This window comes from Eublepharis macularius, chromosome 5 (assembly GCF_028583425.1).
Source record: "Eublepharis macularius isolate TG4126 chromosome 5, MPM_Emac_v1.0, whole genome shotgun sequence".
NCBI lineage: Eukaryota > Metazoa > Chordata > Lepidosauria > Squamata > Eublepharidae > Eublepharis > Eublepharis macularius.
This window is the reverse complement of record NC_072794.1, coordinates 67,511,788-67,531,060: the sequence shown is the minus strand read 5'-3', so window position 1 is coordinate 67,531,060 and position 19,273 is coordinate 67,511,788. Positions and strand designations below refer to the sequence as shown.

The window sequence follows — 19,273 nt, the reverse complement described above, 5'->3', positions numbered from 1 at the left end:
CTCCTTGACTGCTAAACTTGACCAGGAGTTTTTTAGTGAATGACCTTATCAAAAACCTTTTGGAAGTCCAATTATATAATATCTACTGGTTCACTTTATCCACGTTTGTTAACCTTCTCAAAGAATTCCAAAGTTTGGTGAGGCAGGACTGCCCTTTGAAGACTTCACTTTTTGGCATGCTTAATAATTCTATCTTTAATAACAGTTTCTACTAATTCACCAGGGGCAGATGTAGGGTTGCCAGTCCCCTGATTCCACCCCCCCACCCCCATTTACCTGGCTGGCATGGGGGAAGTGCCTCCCAGTTCGCATTCCTAGGTGGTGTGGCACACTGTTGTGTGCTGCAGCGGCCAGATTTGGGCCGCTCCAGAGTACAGCAGGGCTTCTGTGCTATGATTTGGCCCTCTGCAGAGAGCGGGAGCATTCCCAAGGCAGTACATGGCCTGTGCGATGACATCACTTCCAGAAGTGATGTCATCACGCAGCTAGGAGCACACATGCGGAGCAAGAGACATCAAATGGTAGGTGCCGGGTATCCCACCTTCCGCCCAGGGGGTCAGGGGACCTAGCAACCCTAGGCAGATGTTCGGTTAATGGCCTATAATTTCCTTGTTCCTTTCTGGGCAAAATAGGTGCAGCGTTTTCTACCTTCCAGTTCTCCAGTTCAGTGGCTGATTTTAATGACAACTTACGTATTCTGATTAGTTGATCAACAAACATTTGGGCTCCTTAAGAACCCTCAGGTGTATGTCATATGGATTTGGAGGCTTACTCATTTTCACTTTGGCTGCAATCCTAAGAATACTTTCCTGGGAGTAAGCCCCATTGAATAAAATTGGATTTCTGAGTAGATCTACTTAAGATTGCTCCATTTATCTAGTAGTTCTTCATCTCTGGTCACCTCTATTTCACTCAGTTCTTCAGACACCCTTCCTGAAAACAGTGACTCCTGGGGGGATATGTGTCCTGCCTTTTACACAATGAAAACAGACAAAAAGGATTCATTTATTTTCTCTGCCATCATCCTTAAACAGGCCTTGCAATCATTTGTCATCTAATGGCCCTGATTGATTTCTTATTTCTAATATATTTGAAGAAATGCTTGTTGTTTGTCTTGATCTTTTTAGAAATCTGTTACTCAAATTATCATTTCACTTGTTTTACTGTCAACTTGCATTTGTTTTGCTAAAACCTGTGCTCCTCTTTGTTGACCTCCATTGCATCAGAAAATGGCAATTGTAGAACATAGTCCAGCAACATATGTCCTTACTTAACTGCCCTTGCAACTTGGACCTATGTCCTAATGTTGGAAAGTAACCCTTCACATTGTGAGGTTCATCCAAGCCTCACTGAACTGGCTAGATTTATCTTCTGTTCAAATGGGGCTGTGTCTCCACATTCAAGACCACCAATTTATATGTGACTAATTGCTATAGTTCCTATATCAATTTGATCAGAACCGTTCTTATAGGGTGAACCCAGTATATTGCCTCCTTTTATTTCTGTTGACATTTTTTCTAAATATCTGAAAATGGTGGCCACTTTCCAGGAACCCAAATTTGCACATTTATTTCCTGAGTGGAGTTGCATTTTAATTATTCTAATGGAAGCTTTAAGTAGCAGGCAAACTCTTGAAAATGAGTTAATGTGGCAGAAAACACTTTCCTTAAGCAAATGACTTTTCATTGCTTAACAATACTTTTTAAAAAAGAAATTATTTCTTTGAAATGTTTATGGAGCACGTAATTTTTTTATCACCTTGACATAAGGGTCATATTCTGTACTCAGTAAATATTTGTGGTAAGTCAGTTCAGAAATGGAATTGGAGTCTATGTTTTTAGAAGATGCAGTAATAATGAACCTGTCACTGAAGCCTCAAAGCATTCATAGAAACTGAGAAGTCAACTCTACATCAAAAAAGCAAAAGGTAATTTTGCTGGGTTGAGCAAGAAGTTGATCAGCACTGTAATTATTAGCTATTATTATTAGATAATGAAATCAATATCTAATAATATAATTAATATGCATAACATACAGTGCCAATAGCAATACATACACTATTGAAGCTCACAAAGCAATCTTCGTAGAGGTTTCTAATGGAATAACAGCTTACTCCTTGAGGATCACTGCTACCGATGCAGCATTACACAGGAACACTTCTGTAGAAGAAGTCTGCAAGGCAGCAACATGGTTGTTGGTCTTGACCTTTGTGAGATGCTACAAATTAAATCTACACCTGCATAGAACAGTACTGAAGTGCATAATCTCAGACGAAGACCACATCCCACCCTGAACATGGAAACTGCTTTTGGAGTACCCAAGATGCCCTCTGCCTCAGAGAGAGAATGGGACTTTTGAACACTTACTGTGAAGAGTCCTTCTCCTGGGAGGAAAGGAGGATATCTTGTTCTCCCCAGGTCTTTGTCTTCCTCTACCCTGCTGCCTCATTCTTCTGCCTCCTCCGAGTTATGCTTTATTTATGGTACCTGTTAATGCAACAGGTATTTTTTCTCTCAGTATTGACATTTGCTGAATGATAAATTCAATGTTACTGCTTTGTGGAGTCACCTGAACTGAAGAGAGAGTATCCCACACACCAGACAGGAAGAAGAAAATTAGTTCCTGCCTCCCTGATTGGACTGTGGGATTCACCCAAGATGTCCTCCTTTGCTCAGAGGAGAAAGACCTCTCACGGTAAGTGTCCAAAGATCCATTCTGGCTTTGCCTTATGGATTCCAGGAGTGAACTTACACATAAATGTACACTAATCTGCAAATGAACTACCATCATGTGAGAAGAATTTCACTTATTAAATTCTTGTCTCAAGTAAGTAGTATTCAGAATCTCACAATAGGGTTTCAAACCTTGGTCTCTTAGATTCCATTCTGACATTCTGACCACTACAGCACAAATGTTTAGACATACCTAGATACTTTAAAAAGATTTGAGACATCAGTTAGTATACCTCTTGAAGTAAGAAAAATTCCCTCAAATATTTTTGATTTCTGGGACTTTTGCAGTTGAAGGACTCGGTAAAAATTATTTTGACATTTTAAGTTCGCATAAAGAGAACTAATTACTAATATGAATGCTAAATCTGATAACGTTTTTCTGAATTTCATGCCATTCACATAAGCATGCCTGAAAATATTTCCTCCTCTATATAAAATGTCTAAATTACAGATCATAAGACCTCAGTAATAATTGTTAGAACAGGAACGAGGGATTCACAGAACATCCTTATTTTCATTGACAGGTAGAAAGAGCTAAGGTGAATTATTAATAATCAAAACTAGCCATGATCTAGTTTGCACTGGCATCTGGGCTTGCTGAGTTAGCAGAGACATCTTTTGTTTTCTGGAATCTTATGGAAATAATTTCCCCTTTCCTGCATGAAGTAATATAGAACTACTTTACTTTTTCAGATATGTTGTACTTACAGTGTTAAAACTGAGTAGACATGAACAAAGAAAGCTCCCGTATCCTAAGTCACCCCATTGACCTTTCAAGGACTGCATTGTTTACCCTGACTGGTCGTAGTTCTCTGGGGTCTTAGAAAAAGGTTTTTCATATCACCAGTTACCTGAACTTTATTACTGAGATACCAAGGTTTGAGCTTCGGACCTTCAGCATGAAAAGCAGATGCTCCACCACTGAGCTGCAGCCCCTGCTTAAGTTCATGTGATTAACCTAGGAAATGAATAAATGATATTAAGGTGAAACATTTGGAGGCTGGAACTACAGTTTTTAATTGGCAGGTGGAGGGATCATTATGCATTGCATTTAACTCCTTCATCTGTAAAAAATATTAGCATTCAGACACTTGTCTACAACACGAGAGGACAAAATTGATACTAGAAAGTATTGTACAGATGCTGAGTAAGCACTGGATTTGTCATAAATATTTCTCGTTCAGTAGTAAGTGTCTCAGATAATTCATCAATTAATTCGGTAGTAAGTATCTCAGATAATTCATCAATCAATTCTATCCACATCTGTCTCCTATTATTCAATCTGCTTGTGCTTTGACCCTCAGCTTTTGGTTGATTATTTGCAGCATGGTTCTAAAGTTCCTCTCTCACGATTTTGTTAGAAAATTTGCTTGTATTTGGAATAGGTGTTTTTAAAAATGTTGGCATTTCTTTTATCAAAAATGTTGCCCTTTTTGTGTTCTTCTTTAAGGATTCTTTAATTTTTTTATCAAAGAAAATAAATCCATTTTTGTTGAGTGAGAAAATAACAAAGATTCTTTAGGCAAAAATACCTTGTTATGTGCTTATTCCATACCATGTTAATACAGTTGCCAGTTAGATTTTCCTTAACCTCTTTAGTACTTCATCATGCTTTTCTAAGCATGATGTTAAAACAGCTATTTTACCTTTCTACCTTCTGGTAGGTAAATCATCAAAATGGCATGTGAGGGCTTAAAGGGGGAGGCACATAAATACTGTGTTGGAATTTTAATTCAGGAACACATGAATATTCCAATCCATACTTAAAGTTCCCTAAGGAATATAGTAGTTTGTATTTGTGAATGAAAATGGATTTGGACCTATGAATGTTAAGACTATAAAACTGCTTTGCTAGTATGTAAATAACTTAATTCAGCATAACAAATAAGTGTTCAATTAAGTTGCACAACAATACCATTTTTAATTAAATATTTTAATGATAAAACCTGTTAACTAACTTAGAAAAACATATATGTAGCTTGTTTTAGTTTTCAAAATGCTCATTGAGTGGAATGTTTAAAATGTCACCGATCTTAAAAAGAAAGCAAAAGCACTGTCTAGAGAGGGCCTAGATGTGTCTTGCATTCTGCTCCATAAAACAATACCATCTTTTTATTGCTAATTTATACCAGAGAACGCAGATTTTATAAATAGTTTCATATATATATATATATATATATATATATATATATATATATATATATATGTATGTATGTATGTATGTATAAAATGGAATAATATGTCACTATGCTGACTTAAGCTCCTTTTGTGTTAAGCAATGTAAGGGACACATGAGATTAATATATGAAGACACGCTTGCTGTGTGTCTAATGGCACATAGATAATTCACTGCCAAAGGAAATAGTGGGAGCCGATTTCATAAGGTATTAAGACTCTGCTGTCATGAAAAGCACTGAACATTCTCGGTAACTTACAGGACCAAGTTTTATTGCTGAATAGGCAAGAGTCGTTTTCCGTGTGATATATCTAATGGAAACCAGTTGTTGCATTAGAAAGCACAGGTGTTGGGGCAGGGCACAAACCACACACACACTAGCAACTCAGAAACGTGCATACTTATAAGTCAGCAAAGCTCAATAATAGGTTGGTCACATTGATCACCTATTTGCTAACTATAGAATGTTCACAGTGGTAATATTGTGGCTCTCAGATATGTAGTGTCCTTCATTCCCTTAAATGCAACACTCAATATGAATGTTCAAAAGGATGAGATTTAAAATCCCCAATTTTCTGGAGCGGGGAGCTCTCTCAGCCCCACCCACCTCACAGGGTGATTGTCATGAGGATAATAATAACATACTTTGTAAACCTCTCCGAGTGGGCGTTGTTGTCCTGAAGGGCGGTATATAAATTGAAATTATATTATATTATATTATAGTGCTTTCCCATCAAAGGTGGTAGAATTTTAAAGTGGTTGGCTTAGATGAAGTCTGGCCTTGATTAAATGATACATAAAATTTAAAATCTCTTATTTTTATCAACCAGCATATAATGGCTTGTTTTGATGGGTCATAACTTAGAAACATGTTGTCCAAATGCTTCCAGTTTTGTAGAAAAAAGTTTACAATACACCAGGCTCACAAAAGCTGCCAGCTGGCACAATAAAAAGTGCAGCTTAAAAACTAGAGCAGTATTATCAATTCTGTTACAGCTTTAACTACAAGGCACTCCCTTAACAATTAGACATTCTCATGTAATACTGTAAAATATAACATCACAGTTGACAAAGTTATTGCTGTTTTATCAGCACCCCTTAATCTAAGGCATTTGAAGTTAATAACCTTTTAAATATATTTTGACATTTCTTCTATCTCTGCCACTGTAATAAAATTGTTTGAGAAAATAAATTATAGTATCTTCATGTGCCAGTTTTTATAGAGAGAAACGGTACCAGTGGATCACAGTTCTACTGTTTTGGTTGAGATGTCCTGTCTCTAGGGCTGGTCCCACTGGTCATCCAGTGTTTAGAACAAAAATGTTTTCTAGATTGTGTGAAATACTGCCCCTCTCCTGTAAATCTCTGTTTCCCAATCTGGTCCAGTTGCTGCACAATTTTAAAAAATGGAGTTTGTCTTCTTGGAAATATTGATCCATCCTAACTTATTTAAGATCATGTGGTGAATTAATGTGATAGCACAGAACTACACAGACATTCAGCTTTGACATCACTATCACAGGGAAAGTTGATTCAGAGTAAGGGCACCGAACAAAAGCTGAAAGATGTATATATTTAGCATCTCATGATACTTTTGTGAAAAGTGTCCCCTTCTTTATATTCATTTGTCTTTAAACCATCCTAGTTGATGCTTCTCTCTTCTCTTGAAAATGTCCAAGGAAGAATATTCTACCACCTGAAACTTACTACACTGATATTTTTTTAGTAGTAAGACAATTGCTTCTCATCCAGTCTTCAGTTGTTAAGGTGAACAATTAACTCTTCTATTGAAATTCTTCTTTAAAGTTTATGGTAATGTTTCCAAGAGAGACAAACAAAGCATATTCATTGAGAGATGAGGGAGGAGCATACTAAAGTAATCTTCAAGTCTGTTTCTACACAAAGCTTTGAGATTCTTTGCTGCTGTAGCACTGTGTTTGGAACATTCTTTGCTGCTGTAGCACTCTTTTTGTCCTTGTTCTATGCTTTCCCCCAGTTTGCTGTAATTTGGTATGATTGTGATTCAGTGCCATGTTATTTACCTTGGTCCTTGCAGCTGCCATTGTATTCAACTGGAGGGCTTTGTGGGGCTTTTTAAAAGGATTGGTAATAGTTGAATTACTATAAAGTTAGTAAAACTATTACAAAAATGTACTAATTCAGTTTTCATTTTTTTAAAGCAATTCTCTACCACTTTTTGTCACAGAGTTAGAAGAAGAAATATAGAAATAGTGCCATTCTTATAACGCCACAACAAAAAGGGCTAGAGATTTACTATGTTTCAATGAATGATGGAGCAACCAATTGGTTATGAGGTTTTTTTTCAAGGAAGCCCCCCCACCAGTAGGAGGGAGAAATGGCATCCACAGGCAATTGAAGTAAGAAAAGTACAGGGGAAACTTCCATGTAGATATATTGTTGCCAGTGCAAATGCATCTACATTGGCGGCAGCAGCAGCAAGAGCTACACACAGAGAATCATCTCCAGGTGGAACCAGAGGGCCAGTTTGGTGTAGTGGTTAAGAGTGCAAGACTCTGATCTGGAGAACCAGGTTTGATTCCCCACTTATGCACGTGAAGACAGCTGGGTGACCTTGGGTCAGTCACAGCTCTTCTAGCACTCTCTCAGCCCCACCCACCTCACAGGGTGATTGTTGTGGGGATAATAATAACATACTTTGTAAACCGCTCTAGGTGCCTGAAGGGCAGTATGTAAATCTAATATTGTTGTCGTTAAGGAAAATCTATTCTCTGGACTAGCTGGCTCTTTAGTAGTGGTGTATCTTTCATGATAGTAGAAGCCTACCTTTCATTCAATTATTTTTATAATGACTTTTAAAAAATTCTCAGCAGATTTGAGTATCTGTGTTCTGAGTCCTATATTTCTCCACAGCCTTTGAAAATGCACTGTACAAGTTGTGCCCTGGTATCAAGCTCGGGACACCTTTTGCGAAGCCAACAAGGCAGCAAGATTGACCAGACAGAGTGTGTAATACGAATGAACGATGCGCCCACACGGGGATTTGGAAAAGATGTTGGAAACAAGACAAGCTTGCGAGTCATAGCTCACTCCAGCATTCAGAGGATTTTGCGGAATCGCAACGAACTGTTAAATATGAGCCAAGGGACTGTATTTATCTTCTGGGGTCCCACCATCTATATGAGGAGAGATGGGAAAGGGTTAGTTTATAACAATCTGCAACTGATTAATCAGATTCTACCTCAATTAAAGGTATATATGATATCTCGGCACAAAATGCTTCAGTTTGACGATCTCTTCAAGCGAGAAACTGGAAAAGACAGGTAAGGGAACTACTATATGAAATACATTTCCATGTCTGTAATAGAATCAATGTATATTAATTGTATTTTCATCAATATAATTACCTATAGAATGTACTTGTCTTTCTTTAATTTTCACTTACATAATATTTTGTATGTCAAATATTAGCACTTAGCCAAGGCAACATAAGGCACAGCTTTGCAATCAAATAATTTATTTGCCCATCAGTTTTTAATGCTAAAAATAGTGTCTCTATACAGTCACCAGATTGAATTGCAAAGCAGCACAGCAAGAAGGAAGACACTGCATTTAAATCTCACTTTGGGTAATATACCTGAAAGAAGATTTTTACTGGTTTTGAAAAATCAGAATTGATGGGTTTTATTTTTATGGAGCCAATGCCGCCATTCTGTGAATTATAATGGCTACTTATTGAATATAAGCATTCCTGGAACATTGCAGCAGTAAAGATTCTTGTAAAACAAATACACATTATTCATACATTAGGTGCTTCTGAAGCGCTCATCTTACATCTCCAACTGGGAAAAAAGGCAAGTTATTATGATATTTGCCTCTTTATGAGTCCATTTATGGCTTGCAAACAGATCTTCAAATCAAATTTTTAATAAGTGACCCTCTATATGACTAACACACTTCTACAGATAATGTTTGAAACTACATCTTTTTTCCTTGCTAAAAGATAAATTTATTTTTATTACTTGTGTACTCATCATGTTTCTACATAGTAAAAATGGGATGAAAGCTCAAGTACCACTTAATGCTTTTATGTATAAATTAAGAGCTCACTTTGTAGAGGAATAAATCTAATGCAAAGTTATGTGCTCTTTCCATTTCAAAGCACCATTATCCTTAGTGGAATTATACATTCGACATCCCAGGCTGCTCTACGTTTTGGTAAACTGTCCTCCAAATGCTTTATAGAGGCCTATGCATGGGCAAAGTACGAAAACAGCTGATCAGCAACAGACCTTGCTTGTAAAAGTGTGCTTTTGGGTATACGCAAGTTGAAAATCACTGTTTCGAGTCTGCTTGGGTATACCCAAAATGACATAGAATGCTCCCAAAATTCTGAGGGTAACAGTAATTAACCTTCTGGAACTTCAGGAGAGTTTCAGATTTGGGGGCAAGGAGGGAGGAAAGAGAAAGCTTGCCTGGCAGACGGGTGATATTTGGCATCCCCTCTCCCTCATACGTTTTAAAATAAAAAGAAGGACTGAACTGGTTTGGACCCGAACTTATCACCACTGGTGACTCCTGAGCTAAATTTCTGTCCTTCCTCTCCACCTTCAGCCCCTGCTGCTGATATAGGAGGCATCTGGGCCCACTCCAGCTGCTGGAAAATGGTGGGCCAACTGGCTGGTGGGCTCTTGAATTCCTGCAAGGTTTGGCAGGGCCACCAAGGTGTTTGGGCAGCACAGCATGCCCTGACTGCCAGAAAATGGTGGATGGGCTGGCAGATCCCAAGGGGGAATCCTGCTCTAGGGAACAAAAGGTATATATAATTACTGTCTCTTCTGTATTCTTTCTACTGATACATGGATACAAAGTAGCCATACTGGTATTTCCCAATAAGTTGGTGAAAAGATGCCTTTTCCAGTTGCATTTCCTTTAGAAGAGAAAGTTGCACCGCCACAGTTTTGCTGCGTGCTTTCCCTCCTGTTTTTGCTAGGCGTGTGAAGGCCTAGAGTCAATTTTGCACATCACATAGTGGATGAATAGTGAAGATGACAAGCAGATGGTACCTAGGTGTTGTCTTATTAGTCCAGCACCCAGTCCAGCACTGTCATTCATATATTAAATACCTGGGTGAGGGACTTGTACTCTAATTTTTAGCACAATTACAAATCAGAAGACTTCAGGAAGGTATTTCATATTCTCCCACCAGTTTGAGCTGCACTGTTGCAAACAATGACTAATTCACATGATCCATAGTGTTAAAAACTAAGCCTGTGGCAAGTGCTTGAGGGTAGAGCAGCAAGTCATGTGAAAACTTCAGTAATGTGCATCTCTACCACAAAGTGATTACCTGAAAGAACATATGGATAATTCCAGAGTTAACTATAGTAGAACTCTGAATGCCCTTTGGTGTTACTTGAGATAGTGTTGGATCATGTCATCTGTGCCAGAAGTTCCTCAAAGCATCCCTCACTGTCATAAAATTCTGTCAGTGTTTTCCTTTTAAATGTATGGCACATTACTTCAGTATTATAATCAAGGAGGCTATCTTGCAGCAAGCCAGCAGATTTAAAGCTACATCCTATCACCCAATTCATGGAGAGTGAAATTTTCTAAATCTGTATCAAGGGAGCAGAAATCAGGCAGGAATAGGAATCATCAAAACTGATGAATCTTTTAGATGCACAAGGCAAGAATGAGAGTGTAGGCTGGTCTCCTATTGAAGTGATCAGTAACCTAGGATAACGCCTGTGGTTGACAAGATACCTAGTTTGAAGCTCCACATAGAAGTCTATAATAAACGTTATAGCTAGATGCAGATATTTTCTTTGGTTCTATGCGAATGTGTGAAAATAGTTCTTAATATAAGCATGTGCTCTATCTAGGGTTGACAGGCCCCTCTAGTCTCCTAGCGGGAGACTGGGACGCTGGCTCCTACCCTGTTGGTACTCTTGTTGTTGCGACCACGCATGCACAAAGCACTTCCGGGAGTGACATCATCACGCAGGGTCAAAGGGTGCCCCCGCGTGATGGTGTCATGCACGCTGGGGAGAGCAGAGAGAGCGGGCAGCTCTCTCTCTCTCGCTGCTGCTGCCACCATGCCCCTTGTCCCTGCTGGCATGGGCAGCACAGGGGCAGCAGCGGCCACAGCGAAAGCCGGCAGGGATAAGGGGTGCAGTGGCGGCGAGAGAGTGAGCTGTGGTGGCCACGGCCTGCTCTCTCACCACGGCCGCCCCTGTGCAGCCGGCAGCAGCAGGGACAAGGGGTGCGGGGGCGGCAAGAGAGCAAGCAGGCCGTGGCCACTGCAGCTTGCTCTCTCGCTGCCGCCGCCGCCACTGTACCCCTTGTCCCTGCCAGCACCAGTGCTGGCTGAACAGGGTTGGCAGCAGCCATGGCAGGAGTGGGCTGCGGCCACAGCGGTGAGAGTGGCGTGCTCTTCCAACCGCTGCCTGCTTTCTCTCTGCCACCGCCACCACCTGCTCTCGTGGCGCGGGAGCGCACCCCACACCCGGGGTGCACTGCGCCACCCGGGGAAGGGCCATCCCAGGGACTGTGCCCCCCCTGCCGGCCAGGCAAGTGGACATGGGGGGAGGGGGGATTGGGGGATCCCCCGTCCCAAGCGGGGGGATGGCAACCCTAGCTCTGTCTCCATTAGACCATTTGGTGAAACAGCACATAACTGAGTTTGTCACTACTGTTTATTATTTTATTTCCATTTTTAGCCTGTAAAGTTTTTTTTAAAAAACAAAATTTAATTCTGTAAGGTAAGTTACTTAATTGCCAGTTTTACAAATAGGAAGATTTGCTGGAGACTTTAGAAAACTTTAGTTACTCTGTTCTAAGTCTCATTTTTGTGGGGTTTTTATAGGCACAGATACAGACTCCATGCCTGTGCAAAGCATGGTTCAGAAGCTTCTAGAGGTAGGCCTAAAACTTCTGACACAAAGAGCCCCTTTCTAGGGGATGGGCTGTGTAGGCCCCAAATGGCTGGGCAAGTTCCCCTTCTAATCCCTGCAGCAGCCACATGATGGAGACATGTTTCTGAAATGTCACGCTGACATAATAAAATTCTGCTGCCTGCTACATTTTGTGAATTTTGTGACCATGCTTCTTGTGGAAATGGATGACTCTTTGTTTAAAATATGTACACCCCACGTACCTTAGCATAAATGTTCCCAACGTAGTTTTCAACAATCAGTTTTCAAACAAATACCAATAGAAGATGATTAATAAAACCAGTCTTATTTCATTATAAAATTAGCTGGTAAAGATGAAAATACTTAGTTAGCATGTGATTGGGGAAGTGGTGAAGTCTAACAAGCATGACCACAGACAAACTGAAGTGAGGACAGAGTTCCTCGTCTTAAATGCCACAATAGAAAAAGATCCAGAGGAGTTAGTGGTGTTAGTCTGTAGTAGCAAAATCAAAAAGAGTCCAGTAGCACCTTTAAGACTAACCAACTTTACTGTAGCATAAGCTTTCGAGAATCACAGTTCTTTTTGTCAGATCCGTGGAGGGTAAGAAGAAACTGGTCAGATATATAGATGGAGAGGGGAGGGGGGAGTAGATGCAATCAGTAGCTTCTGATAATGGGATCAGTGGGCTTCTGATAATGAAATCAGTTACTTCTGATAATGAGATAACCATTCATAGTCTCTATTCAATCCAAGCCTGACTGAGTCAAATTTACATATGAATTCCAATTCAGCAGCTTCCCATTGGATTCTGTTTTTGAAAGGTTTCTGTTGAACTACAGTGGCCTTTAAGTCCTTGATGGAATGTCCTGGTAGATTGAAATGTTCTCCCGCTGGTTTCTGGATGTTGCCATTTTTAATGTGAGATTTGTGTCCATTTATTCTTTTGTGCAGAGGTTGGCTGGTTTGTCCAATATACAGAGCAGATGGACATTGTTGGCACATGAGGTCATATATCACGTTGGAGGATGAGCAGCTGTAAGAGCCAGAGATAGTGTAGTTGACACCATTGGGGCCTGTAATTGCATTTCCTGAGTAGATATGAGGGCAGAGTTGGCATCTGGGTCTGTTGCAGTGTTTGGTACCTGTGCTGGTGACTCTGCTAGCCGATTCATGATTATAAGTGAGAAGTTGTTTAAGGTTGAGGGGCTGTCTGTAGGCAAGGAGAGGTCTTCCACCAAGGGCTTGTGTGAGAGAGGCATCATGTCTGTAGGCAAGGAGAGGTCTTCCACCAAGGGCTTGTGTGAGAGAGGCATCATTTTCCAGGATGGGTTGTAAATCAGTGATGATACGTTGGATGGGTTTGAGCTGAGAAAAACAGGGTTTCTCACCTGTAACTTGATCGTCGAGTCTCTTCTGTGCAGACACACATTGGGACTGTGCAGGCGCAGGCCAGCCGCAGAAAAGATTTTTCTAGCTTTTAGAGAAGTGAAGGGGACGTTCGGATCCACCACGCATGCGTGCCGGTGTTCCCGCCAATTTTGAATGTATATATATCCGAACGTCCCCGGCATTCCCTCAGTTCACCTGAGCCGCCGGAGAACCAACTCAGTTAACCAAGCACTCACAGCGGGGTAGGTGGGAGGGAATGTGCGTCTGCACAGAAGAGACTCGACGATCAACAGTTACAGGTGAGAAACCCTGTTTATCGTCGTCGTCCTTCTGTGCAGCCCCACATTGGGAGAATAACTAGCATCTCACCAATGGGGGCGGGTGTGAGTGTCTACTTGAACAAAGAATGCAGGACAGCCGTGCCAACAGCTGATTCGCGCCCTGCATTCACGTCCACAGAATAGTGTTTGATAAAAGTGTCTGCAGTGGACCATGTCGCAGCTTGGCAGACGTCCCGGAGCGGCACTCCTCGCAGGAAGGCAGCAGAAGCAGCTTGCGCTCGAGTGGAATGAGCAGTAACCAACAAGGGGCACTGGACTCCAGCTTGCCGATAACAAAGTTTAATTGTAGACACAATCCAGCGAGAGATGGACTGGGCAGAAGCAGGTGAGCCCTTGCGAGGGCCAGAGTAGCACAAAAACATAACAGGAGATTTCTTGAAACATTTGGTGCGATGTAAATAAAACAATAAAGCACGTTTTACATCCAATGTGTGCAGTGCCTGTTCCCCTGGGGACGAGGGTGTTGGAAAAAAGGAAGGGAGGAACACCTTTTGCTGCAGGTGAAATTTGGAGACCACCTTGGGTAGAAATTCCATGCTAGTGTGGAGCATGACCGTAGCAGGGAAAAACTGTAGGAAGGGAGGGTCACACCGCAGGGCAGACAGCTCTCCAACACGTCTAGAGGATGTGACTGCCACCAGAAAGGCTACCTTTTGTGTGAGCAAAGGCAAGGGACAGGCGGACAGGGGCTCAAAGGGCCGGAGCATCAGTTGGGAGAGAACCAGGGACAGACTCCACTGAGGAATTGGCGGGGCCCTAGGAGGGAAGGTCTTGAACAGGCCCTTTAGGAACTGCTTGGAAAGCTAGTGCGTAAAAATGGTCTTCCCATCAATCTGCTCATGAAAAGCAGAGATCGCAGCCATGTGTACCTTAATGCTCGAGAAGGCAAGACCCTGCGAGCACAAGTCCAGGAGGTAGTCCAGAATGACAGGCAAGGGGCAATCAAAGGGAGAAACCCCTTTTGGGGACAACCACCTGGAAAAACGTGACCACTTCCTCTGGTAGGATAGCCTGGTTGATAGCTTCCGGGCATTCAGAATGACCTTAAGAACCTCTGAGGAGAGGCCTACTCCGGAGCGCACAGGAGCCAGGCAGCCAGACTCAGAACTGCCACATTGTGGTGCCTGACCCCGTCCCTGATTAATAGGTCCGGGGCAGGTGGCAGTGCCAGGCATCGTCCCTGTGAAAGGGAGAGTAAGAGAGGGAACCAATCCTGGTGAGGCCACTGTGGGGCAATTAGGATACAGTGGGTGTTGAAGGCCCTGATCCTGGAGAGGACCTTGTGCATGAGCGGGAAGGGCGGGAAGGCATAAAAGAGCCCTGGGGACCAGGGTATCTGAAAGGCATCCCCTAGCGAGTGACGGCCAATTCCGGCCCGGGAGCAGAACAGCGGGGCCTGCTTGTTGTGGGCCGTGGCAAATAGGTCGATGAGCGGTGCACCCCATGTGCGGAAGACTAGATGGAGATAAGCCTTGTTGAGGGACCACTCGTGTTGAGGCAGAAACACCCTGCTCAGCGTGTCCGCTGTGGTGTTGAGCTCCCCTGCAATGTGAACGGCCCTGGGAAGGACGTTGTTGACCGTGGCCCATTTCCAGAGAGTCGTTGCTTCCCTGCAGAGCTTGAGCGAGACCGTTCCTCCCTGCTTGTTGAGGTAATAGCAGGCCGTGGTATTGTCCGACAGGACCTGAACCCTCCTGTTCCGAATGACATCTGCAAAAGAAGCAAGGGAGTAACGGATCGCTCTAAGCTCTAAGAGGTTAATGTGCATGTTTGCCTCAGTTGGAGACCAGATGCCTTGGGCTGAGAACTGCCCACAGCGCCCTCCCCATCCCAAGTTAGAGGCGTCAGTAAAGACGGTGACCTCTGCCAGGAAAGGGCCAAAAGGACAACCTTCGGACAAGTTCTCAGGGACAGTCCACCAGGCCAAGGAACGCTGTACCACCCTGGGGATGGAGAACTTTTGATGCTGGTCCATAGTGAGGGGGTTGTACCTCCGGACGAACCAGTTTTGCAGAGGAGGAGGCCATAAGGCCTAGCAGTGTCTGAATTAGGAGGGCAGTTTGAAAACGGTTGTGCAAGAAGTGACGGGCTAGGGAGGAAAGCCTGGTCAAGCGATCCGGGGGTAGGTAGGCTCTGCCCCGTGGCGAGTCGAAATGGACCCCAATAAACCTAATGGCTGTGCCCGGAGTTAAGATAGACTTATCCCCATTAACCACCAAGCCCAACCTAGCCAGCACAGATAAGGTGAGGGCAATATGGGCCTGGAGAGAATCCGCCGAGGGTCCCACCAGGAGCCAGTCATCCAGGTAAGGGTAGATAAAGCATCCCCTGGACCGTAGATACGCCACCACGGTGGCCATGCACTTCGTGAAAACCCTGGGTGCAGAGGCCAGCCCAAAAGGCATCACCGTATATTCATATACAGAACCCCCATAGACAAACCGCAGGTACTTTCTGTGGCCCTCAAAGATGGAGATGTGGAAGTAGGTGTCTTTCAAGTCTAGAATAGCTAGCCAGACGCCTGCTTCCAAGAGCTCTATGACCCTTGTCAGAGTCAGCATCCAAAATTTCTCAACCTTTAAATAACTGTTGAGGCCCCTAAGGTCCAAAATGGGCCGGGACCCTCCATCCTTCTTATCTACGAGAAAGTATCTCGAATAGAATCCCCAAGGGGAAGTAGCGACATTGACCACCCGGACAGCACCTTTGTTCACCAACTCCATAACATTATTGTGTAAAACAACATTCCAACATGGAGAACAGCGGGGAGGGAGAGAAAGGGGAGGTGCATCAGAAAACAACAATTTGTAACCATGGACCACAATAGACAGGACCCAAGTGTCAGAGGTAACAAGCTGCCAACAGGGCAAAAAAGGCCGAAGCCTGTCCAAGAACCGGGCAGTAGCGAGAGTGTCCTTGGAAGCCAACTGGGGAGCGTCCAGGCTTAGTCAGAAGACCGAAGGCTTCTGCACGGAGGTCGATGGTTTAGGCGAGGAGGGCTGCTGCCTCCCCTTGGACCGGCCGGAGCGCCTGGAAGAATGATGCTGCTGGGTAGAATAGGATCGGTGGCCATAGGACTGGCCCGAGAAGAATCGCCCTTGACGCTGCTGGTAAGGCTGATAAGGGGTCTGGTAGGATCGGAACTGACCGTAACGATACCTCGGACCCGACGGCTGAGCTGAAGGAGCGACTCCCAGGGACTTGGCCGTTTCCTGGTTCTTTTTCATCAGCGAGAGGGATTCATCTGTTTTCTCCGAAAAGAGCTGGGGCCCCTCAAATGGGGAATCCTCCACCTTCGCCTTCTTCTCTGGTGGCAGGGCCGTGGACCGGAGCCAGGCGTGCCGACGCAAGACCACCGAAGTCGCCATTGCCCGCGCTGCAGAGTCGGCGGCGTCCTTGCCAGCTGTCATCTGCTGTTTCGACAGCTTCATGGCCTCGGCTTGAAGGGCCTTAACCAGGTGGCGTCGATCCTCCGGGAGGTCGGAGAGGTATGAGGACAGCCGTTTCCATAGAAAGAGGTTGTAGGATTCCAGTATAGCTTGGAAATTCGCTATACGGAATCCCAAGGAAGCGGATGAGTAAAGCTTCCTGCCCATGCCATCCAGCTTCCTGCCCTCCCGGTCTGCCGGAGCTGAAGAGGAACCGTATCGGAACTGAGCCTGACCTTCTTCTGCCACGATGGAAGAGGGCTTAGGATGGGTGAAAAGGTACGGGCAGTCGTCCTGTTTCAAGCGGTAGTACCTTTTGACCTTCTTTGCCGTTGGCGGCAGTGATGCCGGTGTCTGCCAGAGCTCAAGAGCATTGTCGACAAAGTCCTCCACAGGAGGGAACGCCACCGATGCAGGGGATCCCGAATACAAAGCCTCCAGCAGCTTGCTCTTAGGCTTGGAGGTCGTGGAGGCAACATCTATCTCCAGCGCAGCGGCCATCCTGACCATCTTTTCGGCGAACATTCTGTAGTCGTCATTTGGGGACGACGAACGGAGCTCACCTACGGTGTCATCCGAGGAAGGGTCAGAAGCCACATCTGAGGAGTAATCGGAAGGAGAAGCCAGGTCCTCTTCATCCTCGGAATCCGAAAATTCCTCCAGGGTCTGCGTCGGAACCGAAGCCGGGCGTCCGGCTGGAGCCAATGGGCAAGGCCCGGGAACGGAGGGATGAAGTTGCACTCTAGCCGCAGGAGGAGCAGGCGCAGGTTGCACGATCGGCTGAGCCGGAATGGAAGGCAGCGGAACCGAAGGGTGTTGCAGGAAGGGCACGGACTGCTGGAACCAGGCCACAAAATCCTGCCAGGAGATCATGTTTCCTATCCCCGGGACAGGCTGCCAAGAAGGTACAGGAGCGGATACCGGAGCAGGCCAATGGTACGGCGCCGGAACCGATGAGGAAGATTGCATCGGAACGGAGGCCTCAGAAGGCGCCAGGGCAGACGGCAGGAAACGCTCAAACGACTGATACGGTTCCGGGAGAGGCGGGAATGGTACATAATCCTCCGATGTTGTTGGAGGAGGCGTACAAGGGGGCGATGGGGTGTGAAGACTCACCACATCGTCATCAATCAGAACCGGTCTGGATGGCGTACCGGGCTGCACAGTCGGGGCCAGGGATGGTACACGGCCCTTAGCTTTCGACTTGGCCTTGGCCTTTTTAGGCGGGGGCTCCGAAGAAGCCTCTGTGGCCGAAGCTTTGGACGAGGGCTTCGATGACGGCTTCGATGAGGAACGCTTCTTAGCTTTCCGGCTAGAAGGACGATCCACGGAACCGGAGTCAGATCGGCCCTCCGGAACGGGTTGCCCCGTCGGTTCCGAGGGGAGCGGCTCCGGCGATTTTCGAGACGGTGCCGGTGAAGGAGCGGCGGAGCAGGGCCTATCTCCCGATGAACCCGATGGCTTGGGGGGGAGAAGGTTGGCATCCCACAAGAAGGTACGGAGTCTGGCCTTCCGATTGCTCCTCGCTTTCGGGGTGAAGGACATACACACCGCGCAACGCTCCACAATGTGCCCCTCGCCCAGGCAGATGAGACAGAGCTCATGGCCATCCGAGTGGGTCATCTTCGTGCCGCACTTCAGACACTTTTTAAATAAAGCCATCTGAGACATCTCGGGATTATGTTTTCCTCAAGATGGACACAGGAAACGTCGTACAGCACAAGAAAAACGATGGATAAACTCCGAAGAGACGCTGAGAGACAAATAACGCTAGACAAGAAGAACCTTTTTGACGGCGGCGAAAAAGGAACTGAGGGAATGCCGGGGACGTTTGGATATATATACATTCAAAATTGGCGGGAACACCGGCGCGCATGCGCGGTGGATCCGAACGTCCCCTTCACATCTCTAAAAGCTAGAAAAATCTTTTCCGTGGCTGGCCTGCGCCTGCGCAGTCCCAATGTGGGGCTGCACAGAAGGACGACGACCATCTATAGGTGACAACCAGTGGTGTTCTGTTGTTAGTTCCTTTAGGTTTGTCCTAGAGCAGGCTGTTTCTGGGTACTAGTCTGGCCCTGTCGATTTGTTTCCTCGTTTCATTTGGTGGGTACTGTAGCCCCAAAAATGCTTGTTGTAAATCTCTTAAGTGCGAGTCCCGATCAAGAGCATTGGAGCAGATACAATTGTAACATAAGGCTTGGCTGTAGATAATCGACCAAGTGGTATGTTTAGGGTGGTAGCTGGAGGCATATAGATATGAGTATCAGTCAATGGGTTTCCGGTATAAGGTGGTATTTATCTGTCCATTAT

General features: G+C 44.6%; 1 protein-coding gene across 1 annotated transcript in view; it reads left to right on the top strand.

Moving 5' to 3' along the window:
• The window catches only part of ST6GALNAC5 (ST6 N-acetylgalactosaminide alpha-2,6-sialyltransferase 5), a 143,167-nt gene that overhangs the window by 105,127 nt on the left and 18,767 nt on the right, over nt 1-19,273 (top strand). The window contains exon 3 of the mRNA XM_054980940.1: nt 7,801-8,210. Coding sequence (XP_054836915.1) covers nt 7,801-8,210 — 410 coding nt within the window. The remainder of the gene's footprint in view (nt 1-7,800; nt 8,211-19,273) is intronic.